At 50.2% G+C, this 19,123-nt stretch overlaps 2 protein-coding genes across 5 annotated transcripts; both read right to left on the reverse strand.

The window, feature by feature from the left end:
* Window positions 1–35: 35 nt before the first annotated feature.
* On the reverse strand, window positions 36–9,733 carry SLC35A2 (solute carrier family 35 member A2). Of its 3 annotated transcripts, none has more exons than XM_006097184.3 (5): window positions 9,460–9,733; window positions 7,463–7,645; window positions 3,517–3,668; window positions 1,643–1,789; window positions 36–345 (listed from the first exon to the last, which is right to left on the reverse strand). In XM_006097184.3, exons 1-5 carry the CDS (start codon window positions 9,548–9,550, stop codon window positions 235–237), a joined length of 684 nt encoding a protein of 227 aa, XP_006097246.1. In that variant the 5' UTR covers window positions 9,551–9,733; the 3' UTR covers window positions 36–234. The 3 variants fall into 3 exon arrangements, with proteins under 3 accessions (XP_006097246.1, XP_006097243.1, XP_023616688.1); XM_006097181.3 differs by having other exon boundaries at window positions 1,643–2,379; window positions 9,460–9,725; XM_023760920.1 differs by lacking the exon at window positions 36–345 and adding an exon at window positions 7,847–7,942 and having other exon boundaries at window positions 514–2,379; window positions 9,460–9,727.
* On the reverse strand, window positions 7,511–17,665 carry PIM2 (Pim-2 proto-oncogene, serine/threonine kinase). Of its 2 annotated transcripts, XR_001349896.2 has the most exons (7): window positions 15,578–17,665; window positions 15,336–15,445; window positions 14,604–14,654; window positions 12,546–12,918; window positions 11,950–12,126; window positions 11,630–11,851; window positions 7,511–7,645 (listed from the first exon to the last, which is right to left on the reverse strand). XR_001349896.2 is itself a non-coding variant. In XM_006097185.3 (6 exons), the coding sequence occupies exons 1-6, from the start codon at window positions 15,636–15,638 to the stop codon at window positions 11,688–11,690; spliced, it is 936 nt and encodes a 311-aa protein (XP_006097247.1). In that variant the 5' UTR covers window positions 15,639–17,665; the 3' UTR covers window positions 10,774–11,687. The 2 variants fall into 2 exon arrangements, 1 of the variants encoding a protein (XP_006097247.1); XM_006097185.3 differs by lacking the exon at window positions 7,511–7,645 and having other exon boundaries at window positions 10,774–11,851.
* Between the last annotated feature and the right edge of the window lie 1,458 nt (window positions 17,666–19,123).

The following is a 19,123-nucleotide window of genomic DNA, read 5'->3' on the forward strand; positions in this document are numbered from 1 at the left end:
CTCTTGCATTTTTGAGGCTTTCCAACCCAAGGTGGCAAGATGCAAAGCAGTTTATTTGCAAAAACTCACCTAAGAAATACTGTGGGGGTGGCAGGGACGTGGGGGCAGCAGGGGCTGGAGGCTGAGGTGGTTCCTATCTGGGCCCTCCTTTATCAGACAGTTTGGGTGTGTCAGCCCTGTGTGGGGGTGGGGGTGGTGGGGATGGGGGGATCGGTGTCTGCCTCCCCCCCACCCCTAATACTGATCAGAGTTTGGTCCTGGCTGAGCCAGGGCAAGAAAGGAGGACGAGGCCAGGCCAGCGTCTTCAGTCCCAGCAGCTACGAACCCTTCACCTTGATGAGCAACCTGTGGTGGAAATGGGAAGGAAAGAAAAACACAGAAAGCTGGGGTGGGCTGGCAGGCAGGCATTCTGAGCAAGCGAGGGTGACAGCAGTGAGCCTGGTAATCCTGGGGTTAGTAATAGAGCCCATGTGTAGAGAGCAGGTCCCCTGGGTCAGAAAGCTACACGTGGACTAAATAAATACAACATCTTTATTTGGCATTAGGTATCCTGACATTGGTTCATTACAGTTCCTTAAAAAACAAAAAAATCAGAACAAGTTAATCAAAAATAAAGGTCCAATGGCCCTATTTACACATAGCAAAGACAGCCCAGGCATCTCCCAAGCGTGCGCACGGGCACAGACACCCCCCCCCAACACACACATACATACATACACACACACCCGGGAGACAGTTAAGGGGTTAATAAGCTTTGAGGAATGCATGGGGCAAGTTCCATATTTCAGCAACTTTAAGACACACACACACACCCCCTCCCCCATGAATTAAGGATGCCTCATTCAGCCAGTGGGGTAGCGAAGAGTATGGTTGGCAGCTTTATTTTTTTCTCTCAGAAAATAACCCTGCATCTGGCAACTGACAGTATTTCTTAGATTCAGTGATTCAGCCACTTCAGGGACCTCCCTCCCTGCTTTTCCCATACCCTGGATCATCAATGATCTGATTACACAAATCCCCAAACCACTAAAAACCACATAGTCCCCATTTCTGGACCAGGCTGATGCAAAATCTCAGCTCTCGCCCCGACCTCTCCCACAAGAGCCCCACTTTCAGGGGTCTCGGCGTCAGGGAAGCTGCCTGAAGGCCACAAAAAGAGCTGCTAACATGATCCAGTGTGGTGGGGAAGGAGAGCAGGCCTGGAGCTATGGGAAATGAAACCCCACAGGCAGGCATCGGTCATTATTAAAGAGCTGTAGGATTTTTGTCCAATTTGTCCTTACAAAGGTACAGGGACTACTGGGAGGGACTCTCCCAGGCATGAGACAGGACACCTCTGGCTGAAGGAGGGAGGCAGATAAAAAGGCCTTAAATGACAATACCCTCCCCAACCTGGTCCTCAAAGGGGTGAGACTGGGACAGAGGAGGTGGCTCTAAACACCCCTCCATGGGAGGGGGGGTTCAGCGGACAAGCAAGGGCCCGCCCAGCCCTACGCCCCTCCCAAAGTCTCAAAAGACCTTAAACCCCAGAGGGGCCAGGCCCTAGGGGCAACTTGGGTCCTGCAGATGCCCAACACCCTCCACCCAGTCCCCCTCCCTGTCTCCCCACACCGTTGCCAGCCCTCACTTCACCAGCACTGACTTTGGCAGAAAGGGCTCCGTGCTGAGGTCTCCGCGATGGGAAGACAGCTGCGGTGGTGGTGGCTGCCCAGGAGGCTGCTGGTGAGTGCAGGGCCCAGAGGCCGAGGTGGAAGTAGAAGCTATGGCTTTGGCTGCACTTCGGGGAAGGCTGTAGAGGTAGACGGCGCCGATGACCAGCCCGGCACCAAGGGCAAACAATGGGTCCACGTGGAAGCCAAAGAGGCGGATGGAGGCAACAGTGGACAGCACGATGGACAGGGAGGTGGCAAAGCCCTTGAGGATGTTGTCAGCGTACTTGACAACAACAGCCACCAGTAGCCCGCCAAAGGCCTGGTTGAGCACCACGCCCCAGACAGCAGGTGTGTACCCGAAGAAGAAGCCGCGGTGGGCCACAGCGGCGCCCTCGGCCCACCAGAGCCCCACCAGGCCCAGCACTGTGCCAAAGAGGCCCAGCTGCAGGTTGCGCAGCCACACGGAGCCTGAGCTGCCTTTGAGGATCTTCTCAAAGTAGACACCTGCGAAGCCCGAGGAGAGACAGGAGGCCACGACAGCTGTTAGGCCCACCCCAGGGTTCTGATCCAGTGGCCGTGGGCCCCCACCACCGGCTTGCTGTGCCTGGACAATGGCGACACCCGTGAAGAGGAGCAGCAGGGAGGCCCACTGCAGCCGGGAAAGGCTGCGGTTCAGCATGAGCACGGAGAACAGGGCTGTGGTCAGAATCTTCAGCTGGTACGTCACCTGCGAGTGGCATGTGGAAGACACTGAGAGCTGCCGCTGACCCCCGACATGTGCACATGGGGGGCAGCACCCACTGTGGGCCCCCAGGCACAATGCGGGGACAGGGTAGATGACAATAAAAATAGCAAACATTTCCAGCTGCTGCCCATTGACAGATGTGGCTAAATTGCCCTGAGGTTCCTCCCAGAAGGTACACAGGAGGTTGACTGTGCAAGAAGTCCCCGGCCACACCCAAGCCCACATCCCAACCCCATTTCCTGGCTGTGTGATGAGGGAGAAAGCACTTGCCCTATCCGAGCCCTGACATCTGCTGTCAAATATGGCTGGTGTACGTCAAACACCTCACACAGAAAGTAATGACTGAATGGTAGACATCATGATGAGGGAGGTCTTGATCAATACCTGTTGATACAAATGAGTCCGCCATACAATATTAGCAAATTATGTGCTGGGTGTGGGTGTAAGCACTTCATGTGAATTCATTCATTTAATCCTCATGTATGAAGTGCGTGCTATTGTAATGTCTAATTTAAAGATGAGAAAAGTGCCCTAGCTGGTTTGGCTCAGGGTTCAATTCCTGGTCAGAGCATATGCCTGGGTTGCAGGCTCGATCCCCAGTGTGGGGTGAGCAGGAGGCAGCCAATCAATGATTCTCATCATTGATGTTTCTATCTCTCTCTCCTTCTCCCTTCCTCTCTGAGATCAATAAAAATATATTTTAAAAAATAAATAAAATAAAATAAAGACGGGAAAACTAAGGATCAGGGATTTTAAGTGACTCACCCAACACCACACATCACACAGCTAGAAAATCGAGCTGGGATTTGAACCTGGACAGCCTGGCCCCTGAATCCAGGATCTTTAACCATTTCATAAGACTGCCTGAAAAGAGCCTGAAGCTTATCTATCACCAACCAAGGGCTCTTCCCGGGTATCATATCTTTCAAACATCCCAGCATCCCAGTGAGTAGCTGTTACCATTTCCATTCCCATTTCTCACCGATGAGGAAACAGAGGTCGAGGGAGTTGCCTGGATATACCAAAGGTGATAAGAGCTCCCGCTCTCTGCAGCCCCACCCCCACTCCCACCCCCACCCCCGCCAGTTCCTCCAGGGCCGTGCTGGGCTTGGGGCTCACCTGGAAAGTGGCAGCTGGCAGGTTGGAGATGGCAACATACTGGAGGTTATTCTGCAAGGTGTAGATGAGAGAGGGCACTGCAAGCTTGAATGTGTCCACATACTGCACCAGGACAGCCTCGTGGAGGAAGAGGACCAGATGCTTCACGTTACCTTGGTGGATGGAAGAGAGCCCTTTTAGCACTGACTACCAAAGATAGGGATCCTCTGCAGGCTGGGACTAGGCCTGGTCCCGTGTCTCCCCACCACACTGCCTCCCTGAGGACTAGAATGAGTCTGTGCTCTCAATTTCCCTACAGAGGAAGCACGTCTCCAGCAGGCCTTTCGGATACTCAGTGGGATAAATACAGCAGTCCATTAACACTGGACGTAACACTGTGTCTGAGAATCACAGGCCATACCTCACTTATCTTAGAGCCTACCTCCCTGGCGCAAAGCCCCATTCAGAGCAAGCACTCAATACACATTTGTACAATGAACTCGTCAGCATTAAGTAGGAGCCCAAGGAGTGTACGTGGAAGGCTGTTTATCAAATAGGGATACTTTTACACTCCACTTGTAGACTTAACCTAGCTCCTTACTGGCCTGCAAGCTTTCTGTCAGCCCTACACACACCAAGCAGTCACCTCCAACACATGGAAATACGCATGCTTGACTGTTAAGCAGAAAGTCTGGTTGGGACCTGCTCCAATCAATCAATGAGAATACTTTCCTATATAATAAGGCCTTTGCAAAGCTCGTCCCACTTTTTTGGCAGTTCGGTGTCACTCCTCAGGGAAAACCCAACCACTACACAAGATTATCGTGGGACCTGTCGATGCTCACTCACATCCCCTGTCCTTGCCTTTCATGGCATTAACCCCAGGAGTAATTATCAATGTCTAACCCAGGGGTGGGCAAACTTTTTGACTCGAGGGCCACAATGGGTTCTTAAACTGGACCGGAGGGCCAGAACAAAAGCATGGATGGAGTGTTTGTGTGAACTAATATAAATTCAAAGTAAACATCATTACATAAAAGGGTACGGTCTTTTTTTTTTTTTTTAGTTTTATTCATTTCAAACGGGCCGGATCCGGCCCGCGGGCCGTAGTTTGATGTTTCTCTCTATCCCTCTTCCTTCCTCTCAGTAAAAAAATCAATAAAATAGCCCTAACCGGTTTGGCTCAGTGGATAGAGCGTCAGCCTGCGGACTCAAGGGTCCCAGGTTTGATTCCGGTCAAGGGCATGTACCTTGGTTATCGGCACATCCCCAGTAGGGAGTGTGCAGGAGGCAGCTGATCGATGTTTCTCTCTCATCGATGTTTCCAACTCTCTATCCCTCTCCCTTCCTCTCTGTAAAAAATCAATAAAATATATTTAAAAAAAAAAAATCAATAAAATATATATATTAAAAAAAATTTTTTTTCAGGTGTTAGAAAGGTAACATGGTCAAAATACTATATACCTCATATAACACACCTGACATAAATGGGCTACACACCATAATCAAGCACATTCATATTCCTACCACATGAGAAAAGGAGAAACACACAAATATATCAATAGCCCCAAATCAGGTCAGGCCAAGCTTTACCACCAAATTCAGAGACAAGAAAAGCAGGGTGTGTGTGTGTGTGTGTGTGTGTGTGTGTGTGAAATTGTAGGTAAGAGATGAAAGCCTGCGACTAAGTCTGCAGCTATTTGTTTCTCCTCATCTAATGTATCAGCCCCATGAGGGCAAGATGCAAGTCTGCGCTGTTAACACCCTCCTCCACAGACACAGCAAGGCCTGCCATGCAGTATTCACTAGAAAGTGTCTGAGAATCAATCAGGAGCAGAGCAGGTAGGTCCCTAGACTGCTGTCTCCCAGGGCCCTGGAGTAAAGAGTGGGTAAGAATGTCTTGTTCAATGTAAGTGCTGAGGGCATAACCACATGCAAGGCCTTTATAGAGAAATGACTTGGCAACATTTTAAAGAAGAAGGCCTTCAGGGAGGTGTTTAAATTAGGAGATAAAGCTACCTTATAGGAAATACAGAGGATAGAAGAACATGTTAAATACAGAGGATAGAACTGCTGGGAGGCAGTCAGCAAAATCTAGGTTACCCAAAGTCTACAAGACAAATGACCTGGTTTCTTCTACAAATTAGAGAGAGAGAGAAAAAAAAGAATTGGAGGGAAATATAGAGGTTAACAAACTCAGAAGACCTTAACCAAGTACAAAACACTGATCTTGATATAAACTTGACTCAAACACTGATACAGAAAACAGATTGACAGCTGTCAGAGGGGAGGGTGGTGGGAAGCTCGTTGAAAAAGGTGAAGGTGCCAGCACCGGTTTGGCTCAGTGGATAGAGCGTCAGCCTGCGGACTGAAGGGTCCTGGGTTCGATTCTGGTCAAGGGCATGTACCTTGGTTGCGGGCATATCCCCAGTGGGGGGTGTGCAGGAGGCAGCTGATCGATGTTTCTCTCTCATTGATGTTTCTAACTCTCTATTCCTCTCCCTTCCTCTCTGTAAAAAATCAATAAAATATATTTAAAAAAAAAAAAGGTGAAGGATTAATAAAACACAAACAAAAACACCGTCTAGACTCTAGACAAACAATAGTATGGTGATTTCCAGAGGGAAAGGAGGGTGGGGAGAGGTTGGAGATGGTAAAGGGGGAATAAATGGTGATGGAAAGAGACTTGACTTGGGGTGGTGAATATACAATATACAGATGATGTAATATAGAATTGTTGTACTCCTTAAACCTTTATAAATTTATTAACCAATGTCACCCCAATAAATTCAATAAAAAAATTTGACTCAAATACATTTTAAAAAATGTTTATGACGCCCTAGCTGGTTTGGCTCAGTGGATAGAGTGTCGGCCTGTGGACTGAAGGGTCCCAGGTTCGATTCAGGTCAAGGGCACATGCCTGGGTTGCGGGCACATCCCCAGTGTGGGGCATGCAGGAGGCAGCCGATCCATGATTTTCTCTCATCACTGATGTTTCTCTCTCTCTCTCCCTTCCTCTCTGAAATCAACAAAAACTATAAAGAAATATTTCATGTGGGACATAGGGCAGGTCCTCAAATAACATTGTTTTCTTTAATGTTATTGTGTTATATCTATTGAAATGCCTATAAACTTAATTCATTTGTATCAATTAGCCTGTGGTAAAACTGGTTTCATTATACATTGTTTCATTTAAAGTTGCTGAACCTATTGATGACATTAAGTGACGACTTACTGCACTTCAATATAATAAGGTGGGGGGGCATAGGTAGGCAGACATATAGATTGGCAGTGAGTGGATAATCGCTGACTGGTTTTTTTGTTTTGTTTTGTTTTGTTTTTTATTAATCTTCACCTGAGGATATTTTCTCATTGATTTTAAGAGAGTGGAAGGGAGGGGGAGAGAAAGAGAAATATCAATGTGAGGGGATGCAGCCTGCAACTGAGGTACATGCCCTTGACCGGAATTGAACCTAGGATGCTTCAATCCAAGGGCTTGATGCTCTCCATCCACTGAGCAATACCGGCTAGGGCTCACTGACACTGGCTCACTGACACTGTTTAATAGCCATCAGTTGATAATTGTTGAATCTGGGTGATGGGTACATGGATATTTTCCTATTTTATCATTTTATCATTCTCTCTGATTTTGTGTTTGAAGCTCCCCATAATAAAAAGCTAAAGAGACTAAATAAATCATCATGTAAGGGTCACCTGCCATTGATGGGTACAGACTGGCTCACTCATACAGGGTTTTGGGTATAAAAATATAGATGGAGGAACAAGGCAGCTTGGCTGCACTTACACACTTCCCAGGCAACTCTACAGATTCAGAGATATTCCCCCAGCAAACCCTCCATGTGGGTGCAGGTCTACACACACACACACACACACACACACACACACACACACAGAGGCAGAATCCTACCGAACTCCAGTACGGCCCCCGCCCCTCCCTGGCTCATACCCCTCTTCTGTGCGAAGAGTAGCAGCAGGCAGGTGAGACCTTTGAGCACCTCGGCCATAACCACAGCAGTCGTGGCAAAGAAGCGGTCGCCAGGCAGCGTGCGGGTGTAGCGGATGCTGAGGATGAGGGAGGCATTCTGAACCACCAGCACGGCTAGGGATATGTATTTGAGGCGCCGGTGAGCTGTGGGGGATGGAAAGAGCAAAGAGGAAGAAGGTGTCAGAAGCTGCTTGGGACATAGCCATACCACCACCCTCCCCTCTCCTTTTTCAACCAGGATCCTCCTAGCCACCACTGCTTTGTCCTCCCTCTGCCTGCCCATCCTAACCCGATGAGGGTCACAGGAAGAAGAGCCAGAAAGGTAGAAGTGGGCGGGGCCCATACCTGGAATCCTTCCTGAGGTGTTAGGAAATGGCCAGGGCAGGCCCTGGACACCCCGTTTCCCCTGAGAAGCAACTCTCTTCCAGAAAAAAATACCAACTACAGTCTCAACATCTATTGAGTGCTTACTGTTTGCCTATCACTGGGCTAAGGGATTTATATGTATTACAACAGACCCCAATATTGCTCTGATCTCTGAAGGAACTATAAGGATTCCCATTTTATGGATGAGCTAACTGAAGATTTATATGTAATGTTGCTTCTATTTAATGAGGGGTTGTTCCATGTAAAGAATGATACTCTAATACAGGGAATGAGACCACCGTATAAAGCAGTGGTTCTCAACCTTCCTAATGCTGCGACCCTTTAATACAGTTCCTCATGTTGTGGTGATCCCCAACCATAAAATTATTTTCATTGCTACTTCATAACTGTAATGTTGCTACTGTTATGAATCGTAATGTAAATATCTGATATGCAGGATGTATTTTCATTGTTACACATTGAACATAATTAAAGCATAGTGATTAATCACAAAAACAATATGTAATTATATATGTGTTTTCCGATGGTCTTAGGCGACCCCCGTGAAAGGGTCGTTCGACCCCCAAAGGGGTCGCGACCCGCAGGTTGGCGACCCACAGGTTGAGAACCGCTGGTATAAAGCATGTTCACTCCCTAAGAAACAGCCTTTCCCCCAACTAAGAAATTATTTTATTCTTCCACACTCAGAATGGTCTCTCCAACCCCTCCCTCCTATGAGGACAGATTCTTTCTGACCCAAAATAATCTAACAAATAAGATATGATTCCCACACTGTCCCAAGGATTGAGCCCCATATAATCAATGATTACTTCACCAAAAATGGTCTGGTTCCTTCAATGATATAAGGAAATTTCCCTTTACTCCACATGGTCCAGTCCTCCAACCACTGCATTCCTCTACCTCCAGCCGAGAATTATTCCTTGTTTTCCTCACACAATGAACAATCCTGGCTATAAGGAAGAGCCTGGCACCCTAAGAACGTCCTTTTTCCGCCCTATAAGGAAGGACTGCCCCCCCCCACTCCAGCATATAATAAACCTCCATTGGGAGGGGACCCCCAGATGGCCTGCTCCCCATATAATGAAGGACATCCCCATCCTCAAAATGGACTCTCTAAATCACACAAGGAAGGACCTGCCCCACCCTAACTCACAATAGCCCCTGTGCCTTTATAAGGAAGAACCTCCACCCGGAATAACCTCTCCCTTGTATAAAGAGAAAACTCTCCCACCCTCGGAATGGTCTCTCCTTTCCATAAGGAAGGACCCCCACACACACTCAGAATGGTCTTAGCCTCCCCAAGAGGAAATATCCCCCTAGACTCAAAATAGCCTCTACTCTCCCTATGCAGAAGAGACCCCCCCATCACCCTCGGGATTGATTTTTCCCACCCTCCACACACTCACAATGGTCTGTTCCTTCTTCCCTCCCCACCCATCCTCACCCCCGCTACACACATTGGTCGGTCCATACGGGATGCTCCCTCTCGCTTCAGTCAAGCACCTTCCTGATGTCCCCCAGCGATCCTGCCCCTGCCCCGCCGCCGACCGCTTGGCCACAGCCTGCCTCACCCGCACTCATGGTACCAGGCTCCAAGGCCCCCGCGGAGACCACTCCTGGCCCGGCCGCCGCGGTGGAACAGCCAGACCCAACCGCTGCCATGTTGGCATCTGCCTAGCCCGTCCCCTCGGCAACAGCAGGCCACTTCCGTGTCTGTCACTTCCGCTTCCGGGCCTCTGGGGTAGGCTAGGACGAGGGAAGGGCTGACCAGAGCAGTGGCTTTCCTTGTCTGGTCCAGATCGCCGTTTTGAAGCCTCAGGACTTCGATTCCACGTGATAGGGAGATCGGGCGTAAGGCCAGCTCAGCACCGCCCCGCCCCGCCCCCCCCGCACAGCCTCTTCCCGTTACTACGACCCGCCCTCTTCATTGATATCGCTTTCCAGATCACCCGCCCATCCCGTCTCGTCGTCTCATTGGTTCAGTTGCCCCGCTCTTATCTCCGTTCTTTATTGGCATGGTCTTCTGATGGCACCACCCTTTCCACACCAAAACTAGGTCTTTCCTGGTTGGACTTGAAGTTCCTCTTTCCCCTTTCCAAGAGAGAAACCACCCCCCTTTGTGCGCCTTCGGGCTTTTGGGAGCCAAATGATGTTTGAGGGGGCGGGGCAGGTGAAGGTCAGCCAGGTAATCTAAATCAGGGCAGTTTAGAATATACAAGTGAAAGGGCACAGGAGAGTTTAATTGAGCCAGAGAAGGGAGGGCAAGTAAGCCAACATTGAGATGGAAAAGAACTAAGAAGTGGACTGGTAAGCCCGAGAGGCTTACCGGCCAGCTTTTGAAAGCAGGGCAAGAGAAGGAACAGCTGAGGTGGGGACAAGTGAAAACAAGATAGAATAGGGAAGGCAAGTCAAGAATTAAGAGAGATGAGCACTTAAAGGTAAAAGGGAGAGGCGAAAAGGTAAGGGCAAAACAAGTGTTAGAAATCAAGGGCTGGCAAGATCCCACTCTGCACTCAAACCTAGCCCCACCCTCACCAATGGCCTGAAAGGGCTTTTCTTTTCCCACGTGGAAGGGATTTACTTCCTCCCTAGAATTGGGGGGGGGGGGGTTTCCTGCCCCTAAGCTAGCCATCTTTAATCAGGGATGTGTCCCAAACATCTTCAGTATGTGTCCAATGGAGCCCTTCTGCACCTACTGGTCATTACATAAGAGCTGGGGAAGGGGCGCTGTCAATAGTTTTGTGTGAATCCATAAAAGATCTTTAGGATGGCACCACAAGACAGGCTTCCTGAGGGCAGAGGTAAGATCCACTCCATCTCCCTCTTGGCTCAGACGCAGCAGATGCTCCACAAACGCCTCACTGCAACTACAACTGACCAGTCACTTGTGATTCTATTACGTTTATTAAATAGTGGGTTTCCACACATGGCTTTTTAAATAATCCAGGCATGTGGAGAAGGGAGAGGATGACACAGTTGGAGCTCCCTTCCTCCTAATACATAAGTATTTACATTTCAGCAACTGGACAATCCTGGCTCAGAAGGAGGCAGCAAGAATCCAAAAAAGGTGGAGGGGGAGGCCCTAGGAGAACAAACAACAAGACTTATTTCCCCCACCCTATCCCCCCAAAAAACCATCCAACCCATCCTAGTGGACTCTGGTGGTGTCCATCTCCCATTCCTTCCCAAATCTTGGAAGTAGGGTTTCTCCTCACCAGAATAAGAGCACTTGGAATAACAGAGTAGGGTCCCTTCACCAAAAAAAACAAGACAAAAAAAGAGAAAAAAAAGCCCTGGGATAACAATAGGGCATTACCTCCCCCAGAATAATCAACCCTGGGCTGAGGTAGGCAAGCAGCTTGACTGAACATGGAATCTTAACCTACACTAAAGGAAAACAGTCCCTTTACTAAAATAAGAGCTGCTGGGGTATTCCAACAAAAGCACCCTTGCCCAAGTTAGAGCATTTCAACTAAGTTTGTGTGGTGTAGCAGGCAGGAGGTGCCAGTGTAAGGGTTGTAACACAGATTCCTGGGGCTCAGAATGGAATTAACTTCAACCAAATAAACATACTTAGTAAAATGAGAAGCAAGGAAGTCCCCCCTCCAGAATAAGAAACTGTAAATTCTGGGAGGAAGGCTCCTTAACAGGATTGGGATGGGGACTGGGCAGACTTGGCATATGTTTTCTGACCCCTGATCCCCAATCTCTGACCCTAGTAACACTGGATTTTTTAATGACCTGTAAAACCAGATCAACAGATGTCCTATTCCTGTGGCATGGCCATGGGGCAGCCCAACTAGGGCAGCAGGGACCAGGCCAAAGGGGCAGAACCCCCTTTAGGAGTATCAGGGGGTGCATCCTCAGCTGGTGTCTGCATCCAGGGATCCACCAGGATCTCCTCCAGTGAGGGTCGAGCAGAAGGTTTAGGGTCCAGGCACCGGCGGATTAGAGCACAACAGTCTGCAGGTCAGAAACACACAGGAAATTAGCAGTTAGTTGGGGGCACCAGTCCCTGGGAGGTATGGAGTCCACTGGGCTAGGGCCAGTGAGGGCCTCACCTGGGGATACATGGTCAGGGAAGTGGAGCTCAGCCTCCAAAATCTCCTGGTCCCTCTCGAAGGGAATGTCTCCGCATACCATGTCATAGAGAAGGATACCCAGTGACCAGACAGTGGCCGGGAGTGCATGATACTGGTGACGAGAGATCCACTCCGGGGGGCTGTATACCCTTGTCCCTGTAGGTAAGCCAGAGGTTAGACCATTTTTTTAATAATGCCCTTCTTTCCACCCCCACCCCAGGAAGTATGGTCCTGTGACCACAGTAGGAGCTCTTTAAATATAGCAGCAGGGTCTCATCACCAGAATAAGAGCACTAAAGACAGCAGAGTCCCCTCATAGAACAAAAGCACTTAAACACTCAGGAAACAGGATCCCCTCACCAGAATAAAAGCCCAGAACAAGGTCAGGGCACTGTGAGAAGATGGGCTTTAACAGAGGGCAAGGCAGGAGGAGCCCTCAATATTAAAAATCAAGAACCTTATAAAGTTACAATGTAGGTCAAGGGTTACACCCCAGCACTGGAGATCAAAGGTCAAGAGTCCATAAAGATATAAAAAGTAAAAAATCTCCCCACTGAGATTTAGGAAAGTCTTACCATCAAAGTCAGTGTAGGGCTCATCATGAAGCAGGGCACCAGAACCAAAATCAATGAGTTTGATAGAGACTCGGCGGAGGTCTATCAGGATGTTTTCATCCTTGATGTCACGATGAACAACTCCACGGGCGTGGCAGTGCCGAACGGCTGCCACTACCTGGGTGAAGAGGCAGCGGCTCCGTTCTTCACCAAGCGGGCCCTGTTCTGTGATGTAGTCAAAGAGATCCTGGGCAGGCAAAGGCCGCTCAAGGACCAGCATGAAGCCCTCTGAGGTCTCAAACCAGTCAAGCAGGCGGATCACACCAGGGTGTCCACCACCTGCACCCACCTTCCACAGCAGTGCTACTTCCAGTGGGCATGTGACCGACTCTGACTGTGGGAGGAAACAGGGAGAGGGAAGAGAACACAGACATTAGGCCAGTAACTCTGAGGCTGACTTCTGGCCTGAACTTAAATCATAGCCCTTCAACCTCCTAACTATCTGGCTTTGAGCAAACCACTTCCTTCCCTGGGTCTGTTTCCTCATCTTAAGGGCTCAAACTCACACAGCCATTGGGAAGGTGATTAAAGCCAAAAGCCTATGCAGGTCTGGCATGTAACAGGAGTTCAGTAAATATTTCAAGAACAAATAAAAGTGGTTCTTTTTAATTTTTTTAAAAAATCCTCACCCGAGGAGGATATTTTTCCCATTGACTTTTTTAGAGTGGAGGGATGGGGGAGAGACGTTAACGTTTGATACATTGATTGGTCACCTTCCATTCACAATAGGGGCTGGGGATTGAACCTGCAACTAAGATATGGTGCCCTTGACCATGAATCGAACCCCCAAGACCCTTTGGTCCACCGGCCGCTGTAATCTCTGAGCCAAATCCGCCAGGGATAAAAGTGGTTCATAAAGAAAGACTGTATTATGGAATATTTTTATCTGTTTTGTTCACTGACATCTCCAAAGAGTTTAGAACAGTACCCTATGCACAGTAGGTGCTCAATAGTGTTAAATAGATGAAAGCACTTTACAGCATAGCATCTGGCACAGAGTTAGCACTAAATAAATACCATTACTGTGTAACAGTTTCTGTTTTGCTCACTGACATAGCTCAAGCACTAGCACAGTGCCTGGTAACAGGGTAGGGCTCAATACATAGTATGTGTTCAGTAGGTGAAAGCAATTAGTAGAAAAGAAGCTAGCACAAACCGAGCTCTCAATAAAGGTAACATTTTCCCTAGTGCCTAGAATTGTGCCTGGGACATAGCAGGTACTCAATTTACTTTTGTTAAGTAGCTGAAAGTGAGCGATTGTAAAGGAACAGGCACAAATTAAGAACTCAATGTTATCACGGTATTTTTTTTACTGTTACCAAGCATCTAGAACCGGTTTGAATGAAAGTGATTAGTGGGACTTGGAATACAGTAAGCCTTTTATGATGAAGCAAAACCTGAGGCATACCTTGGTACTCAATAAAGAGCATTAATGTTACTAGCCACAAAAGCCGCCCCTCTAGAAAACCCACGTGGGCACAAGGACTTTCAGAAGTAGCCTTTCTGCCTGAGATGGGGCCCTCTGCTGGCCACTCCACCGATTCGCACAGCTGCAGACAGGTTTTCTCACGGCCATGAAAATTCCGCTACTGCGCAGGCGCACCTTCCCAGATTCCCGCCAGGGGGCGCTCCCGCATTTACAACTGGCCCAGACCCGCCCTGCCGTCCGTTAGCGCGCTAACGGCACAGAAGCAGCCACCGTCACCATGGCAACCAGTGACCTCTGCCCCCCCTTTTCCCACCAGCATGCCCTGCGGGCAGCCCCTGAGGCAGCATTTGGAGGGAGGACGAGAGAGGGGGGTTGGAGGGGAGAATCCAGGGCTCTAGGGGAACTAGGGTGAGTCAGAATTGTGTGGAGGTGTAGATGTCACTGCAGGGGAGTAAACACGGGCTGGGAGGAGTGATCTCGTCAGTAACAGGGCCCAGGGAGGCGAACAAGCCATAGAGAGGCAAGGGGGCGAGAGAGCCCATCATCAGCTATGGCGCCACCAGGTCAGGAAGGACTCCGAAGATACTCACCAGGGTGGACCAGCCCAACACGCGATTCCGGGGGATCACTTTGATGGCCACCTGGAGAAACGGGCGGGAGTTAAGGGGGCGGAAGATGACCCCCGGGTCCTTCCCAGTCCTGAGCCTCACCCTAGTCTTTGTGGCCCCAACTACACCACACCACGACCCCCAAAGAGCCGGGGGCTTCTCCCTGGCCCGCCAAGTCCCCAGGACCAAGTTCACCTCTCCCACCGCCCTCAGCCCTCGGCCCTGAGCTCCGTTCTCAAGCCCAGAACCTCGCAGACCAGGTTGTGAGCTCCAAATTTCTTCACACCCAAGCGCTCCATGTTTCAAATCAAGCCCCAAGACGCCCGACTGTGTCTCGGGGTCCTGTTCCTCAAGATTCCATGTTGGAGACCTTGCCCCCCAAATCCCCCAAATCTCAGCTCTGGGACCCCACCTTCACACACATTTACACGTCCCCTGGATCCCGGGGTCTAGAGTCCTTAGGAGCCCCCGCTCCCTGTTTCACTCTCAGGCCCTCCCTAATCCCTGCCCCTCCCCCACACGCCCACCTGAGTCGCCACACACGCACTCACTCACGCGGGCGCGCGAACGCCCCCCGCAAGCCGGGTCCCGGCTCTTTGGACCCGACCTCACACATATTGTGGGATCGTTCCCAGTCAATCAGAAACCCAGCCGCGGGTCTCCCGCCCCCGCCACACGCACACCTGACCCTCCCCAGATCCTCGTGGCGGATACCTGGAGCCGGTCTGTGATGCGATGTCCTGCGAAGACTGTGCCAAAGCCCCCCTTTCCCAGCAGGGGGCCAAGTCGGTACTCGGCCTCGAATGCTTCCCGATCCTTGCCTCCTACGCAGGCAGAGGCGAGGAAGTCAGGGTGGCCTCGTGCTAAGCCCCGCTGCGACCCTCCCCCCTCCCCCCGGGTCGCCCTCCATCGCCTCTGCCCGCCCGGCCTGGTAGCGGTAAAGAAGCCTCGCTCACCTGGCGGCGGTGTGGGGGTCACGGGGGCCACCGCGAGCCCCTGAAGAGGTTTGCTCAACATGGAGGAGGCGCTGCGCAGATTGAGCCCGCTGAGCCCGCAGGGCGTCGACGCCCTGGGCAGCGAGGATGGGGAGCCAGGACTTGGGGGCGCCAGGGTGGAAGGCGGAGAAGCCGGTGGCCCAGAAGCGCCCACAGACGGCGCAATGCTCTGATTCGTCGCGCTCGCCAGCCCCAACGCTACTGAGCCGGGGCACGCGCCTCCCGAGAGAGTCGCTCAGAGCGACGGCCCCGCCCACTTGGCTTTGATCAATCCGGACGCGGCACCTGCTGTACCGCAGCCAATCGGAGCCAGTCCTCATTTGCATACCACCCTCCAGGTCTCAAGTACCCCCTTATGCAAATACGCGCCCGGATCTTCCGTGGGGGCGGGGTCTGCATGCAAATGAGGGGGCGCGCGCGAAGAGGAAACCGGTTCTGGGAATCCCTTTGCAGCAACTGCATTTGTTTTGGTTGTTGCACGGGGTTGTTTTTATATATGTGCGTATATGTATATATATAGAAAAAAAACTTAAAAAAAAAGCTGCACCCCCTCCTTTCCTAGGAAGTTGGTTTGCTGCTGCCTCAAGATTAGCACGGAGATAACGCCAGGCCCAGCTTCTCAGAATCTGGGCCAGTGGCTATCCAGAACCCTGTCTCTCAAGGATGCTCCTCACCAAGGACAAGGGCCCTCTAGGTTAGGCGACCCATGGCCCCTGCCCTGAAACTGAAGCTGGGGATCCTGGAAGATTCTGTTTAGCTGCCAGGGAGGGCAACCCCCTGACCACTATAACAGGAGCATGCTGGTCAAAGGCAGCATCACAGAGAGGCGGCCTGTGGGGGTGTTTTTGGGGCTAAACCCGGCCAGCTGTGAGCCCAGTCAGCAGGTCCAGAATCTGGAAGGGCGGGTGTGGGGGGGTGGTTCTTGAGATGTAGGAGCAAGCCAGAGTGGTGGTGGCTTGGGGGTGTGCTCCAGGTGAGAGACAGGGGCTGAGAGGTGGTAAAAACCCTTAGTCACAAATTTGAGAAAAACAGAGTCGGGCCTCATGCTGCAGGAAGACAGACATGCACTCCAAAGAGACACACATGAAGTACCAAATGAGATATACACAAATACGTATCATCACATTCATGTAAACTTGTCCTAGACACACATGGAGACGTGCACTGTCACAAAGAGCTCCATCCACTGTCAGGCAGGCATGCTGCCAGAGAGTCATATCCCAGAATGACACAGATAGTCACAGAAAGACAGGCACTCCAGAGAGATTCACGTAGACCTACATTACCATGTGACAATGACACAGAAATGTCTGTCAGACACACCACCAGAACTTGTCACAAAGGCACTGGCACCGTCAAATATGCACTGTCACATAAAAACTTGTGCTGTCCCAGGAAGCCACACAAATGCTTGAGACACACATGCACTGCTGCAAAGGCAAACATATATATGTGATACCTGTGACGGATAGATCCAGTCATAGACATGCATGTACCCGCAGGCATACAGCACTGTCACTGACACTGTTCAGAAATAGCTGCCCAGAATCCATCACAGGAACACAAATGGACATCCACCCCATCAGAAAGAACCACAGATGCGCTATCACAGACAGAAACACACAAACATGCACTCAGTCTCAGAAACAGACACAAACTGTCATCATCTGGCACACCTGGAAGCAAGCCCTCATCACACACACAACTATAAACACTCTGTGAGATGCACATAAAGACTTGAACTCACTACAGTAACATATACACAGACAACACCCAAAAAGCAAATACACACATGTTACTCTCCTCTATTCACCTGACATTTATTAGGGGTCTACTGTAAGCCTATCAGGCCCTGGTGGGAGTGCAGATATTAGAGAAAGATAAGTCAGGCATCATAGCCCTTACCCAGGAAGTTGATAGTACAGTTATTGGGGAAGGAGTAAAGACATATTTGGCCCGGCCAGTGTGGCTCAGTGGGTGAGTTGACCCATGAACCAGGAAGTCATGGTTTAATTCCTGGTCAGGGCACATGCCCAGGTTGCAGGCTTGATCCCCAGTAGGGGGCATGCAGGAGGCAGCCCATCAATGAGTCTCTCTCATCATTGATGTTTCTATCTCCCTCTCCCTTCCTCTCTGTGAAATCAATAAAAAACATATTTAAAAAAGACGTATTTGTAGATAGATGGGAGAATGTGGATGAGGTCACACAGGGCTTCTCAGAAGGAGACCCTCTACACATCTTGAAAGACAAGGCCTAGGGCTCGGGACAGGGGAAGGGCAAATTCTACACATAGGCCCAAGATAACTGGAGGCAAAAAGAAGTAGGCAGGGGCAAACGGTGCTTACATTTCAACAGTAGAATAAATATCTACTAACATTTGAGCTTTTGGAATGTGCTAGGCACTGTGCCATCATTCATTATGTTGACCATATGCATTCTCTCTCAATGCTCACAACCAGAGTGTGAGATAGTAGACATTAATCACCCCTGTTGTACAAATGGGCCACTTGAAACTCAGAGCCTGTGATATGACCAAGGCCAAATGGCAAGAAAAAGCTGAGGAAGGTTTGAAACCAACTCTCCAGCATACACATGCTTGACCAATGATTTCAGACATCCCTCCGACAGCCACTCAACCAGCCACACCCTCGCCTGTAGAGTTGGACACGCATCCTTCCACAGGGGCCCCATTATTGAGGCACAGCAAAAAAGACACTTGACAAAACTTAAGGCAGTGATTCCCAAAGTGGGCGCTACCGCCCCCCGGTGGGCGCTGCAGCGGTCCAGGGGGGCGGTGATGGCCACAGGTGCATTTGGGGGCGATGAGTAACTGCTATTAAAATTTAAAAAAAATTAATTTCCAGGGGCTGAGTAATATTTTTTCTGGAAAGGGGGTGGTAAGCCAAATAAGTTTGGGAACCACTGACCTAGGGCCAGCCATCCTTCTCTGCCTTGGCTTTACCCCTAGGAAGGTCGGGACACAGAACTGTCAGAGAACTGGGGGACATGATAAATAAAAAAGGGGTTAGCCATTCCTCAGCTTCTAAAACCCAGTGGAGGAGGTCCATCTGGTCCCTTCCACTGAACTCATGTGAAGCATCTACTGTACTTCCCAAAGTATTTCCTCATCAAACGATCAGAAGAGCAAACATTTATGGCGAAAGAGGCAGGCAGAGAAGTTGGAAATTCAGTCCCTGCCCTCAGCTCAGTCTGCTCCCATCAAACCCCAGGACATAAGGTGGGCAGGCTACATCCTGTGCCAGTGCTGAGGCAGGAGTCACCCGCAAGGATGGAGCTTTCTTGGTGGTAACAGGTCCAGAGGTGGATTAGTAAGCAGTGAGTCAAATATGAACAAACTCAGCCCCACAGAGATCCTCCTGGAGAGCATGCAGCCCTCAGAGGTCAAGCCAAAGCCTGTACCCTCGCTGTCTCTGTCCAGAGACCACCCCCCGCCACCACACACACACACACACACTCTGCCCCACACAGAATAGAGGCGCTCCAGG

Source organism: Myotis lucifugus, unplaced genomic scaffold (assembly GCF_000147115.1).
Source record: "Myotis lucifugus unplaced genomic scaffold, Myoluc2.0 scaffold_196, whole genome shotgun sequence".
In the NCBI taxonomy this organism is placed as follows: Eukaryota; Metazoa; Chordata; class Mammalia; order Chiroptera; family Vespertilionidae; genus Myotis; species Myotis lucifugus.

Bases quoted from the DNA above. Each gene is read 5' to 3' on its own strand.
- SLC35A2 (XM_023760920.1), bottom strand. From the start codon at position 9,550: ATGGCAGCGGTTGGGTCTGGCTGTTCCACCGCGGCGGCCGGGCCAGGA. The intron at 3,669-7,462 runs GTATGAGCCAGG...CCATCCACCAAG, and splicing joins ACTCTTCGCACAGAAGAGGG to GTAACGTGAAGCATCTGGTC. The intron at 2,380-3,516 runs GTGAGCCCCAAG...TGCCACTCGCAG, and splicing joins TGCCAGCTGCCACTTTCCAG to GTGACGTACCAGCTGAAGAT.
- PIM2 (XM_006097185.3), bottom strand. From the start codon at position 15,638: ATGTTGAGCAAACCTCTTCAGGGGCTCGCGGTGGCCCCCGTGACCCCC. The intron at 15,446-15,577 runs GTGAGCGAGGCT...CTGCCTGCGTAG, and splicing joins GACCCCCACACCGCCGCCAG to GAGGCAAGGATCGGGAAGCA. The intron at 11,852-11,949 runs GTGAGGCCCTCA...TCTGACCTGCAG, and splicing joins CCCTGACCATGTATCCCCAG to ACTGTTGTGCTCTAATCCGC.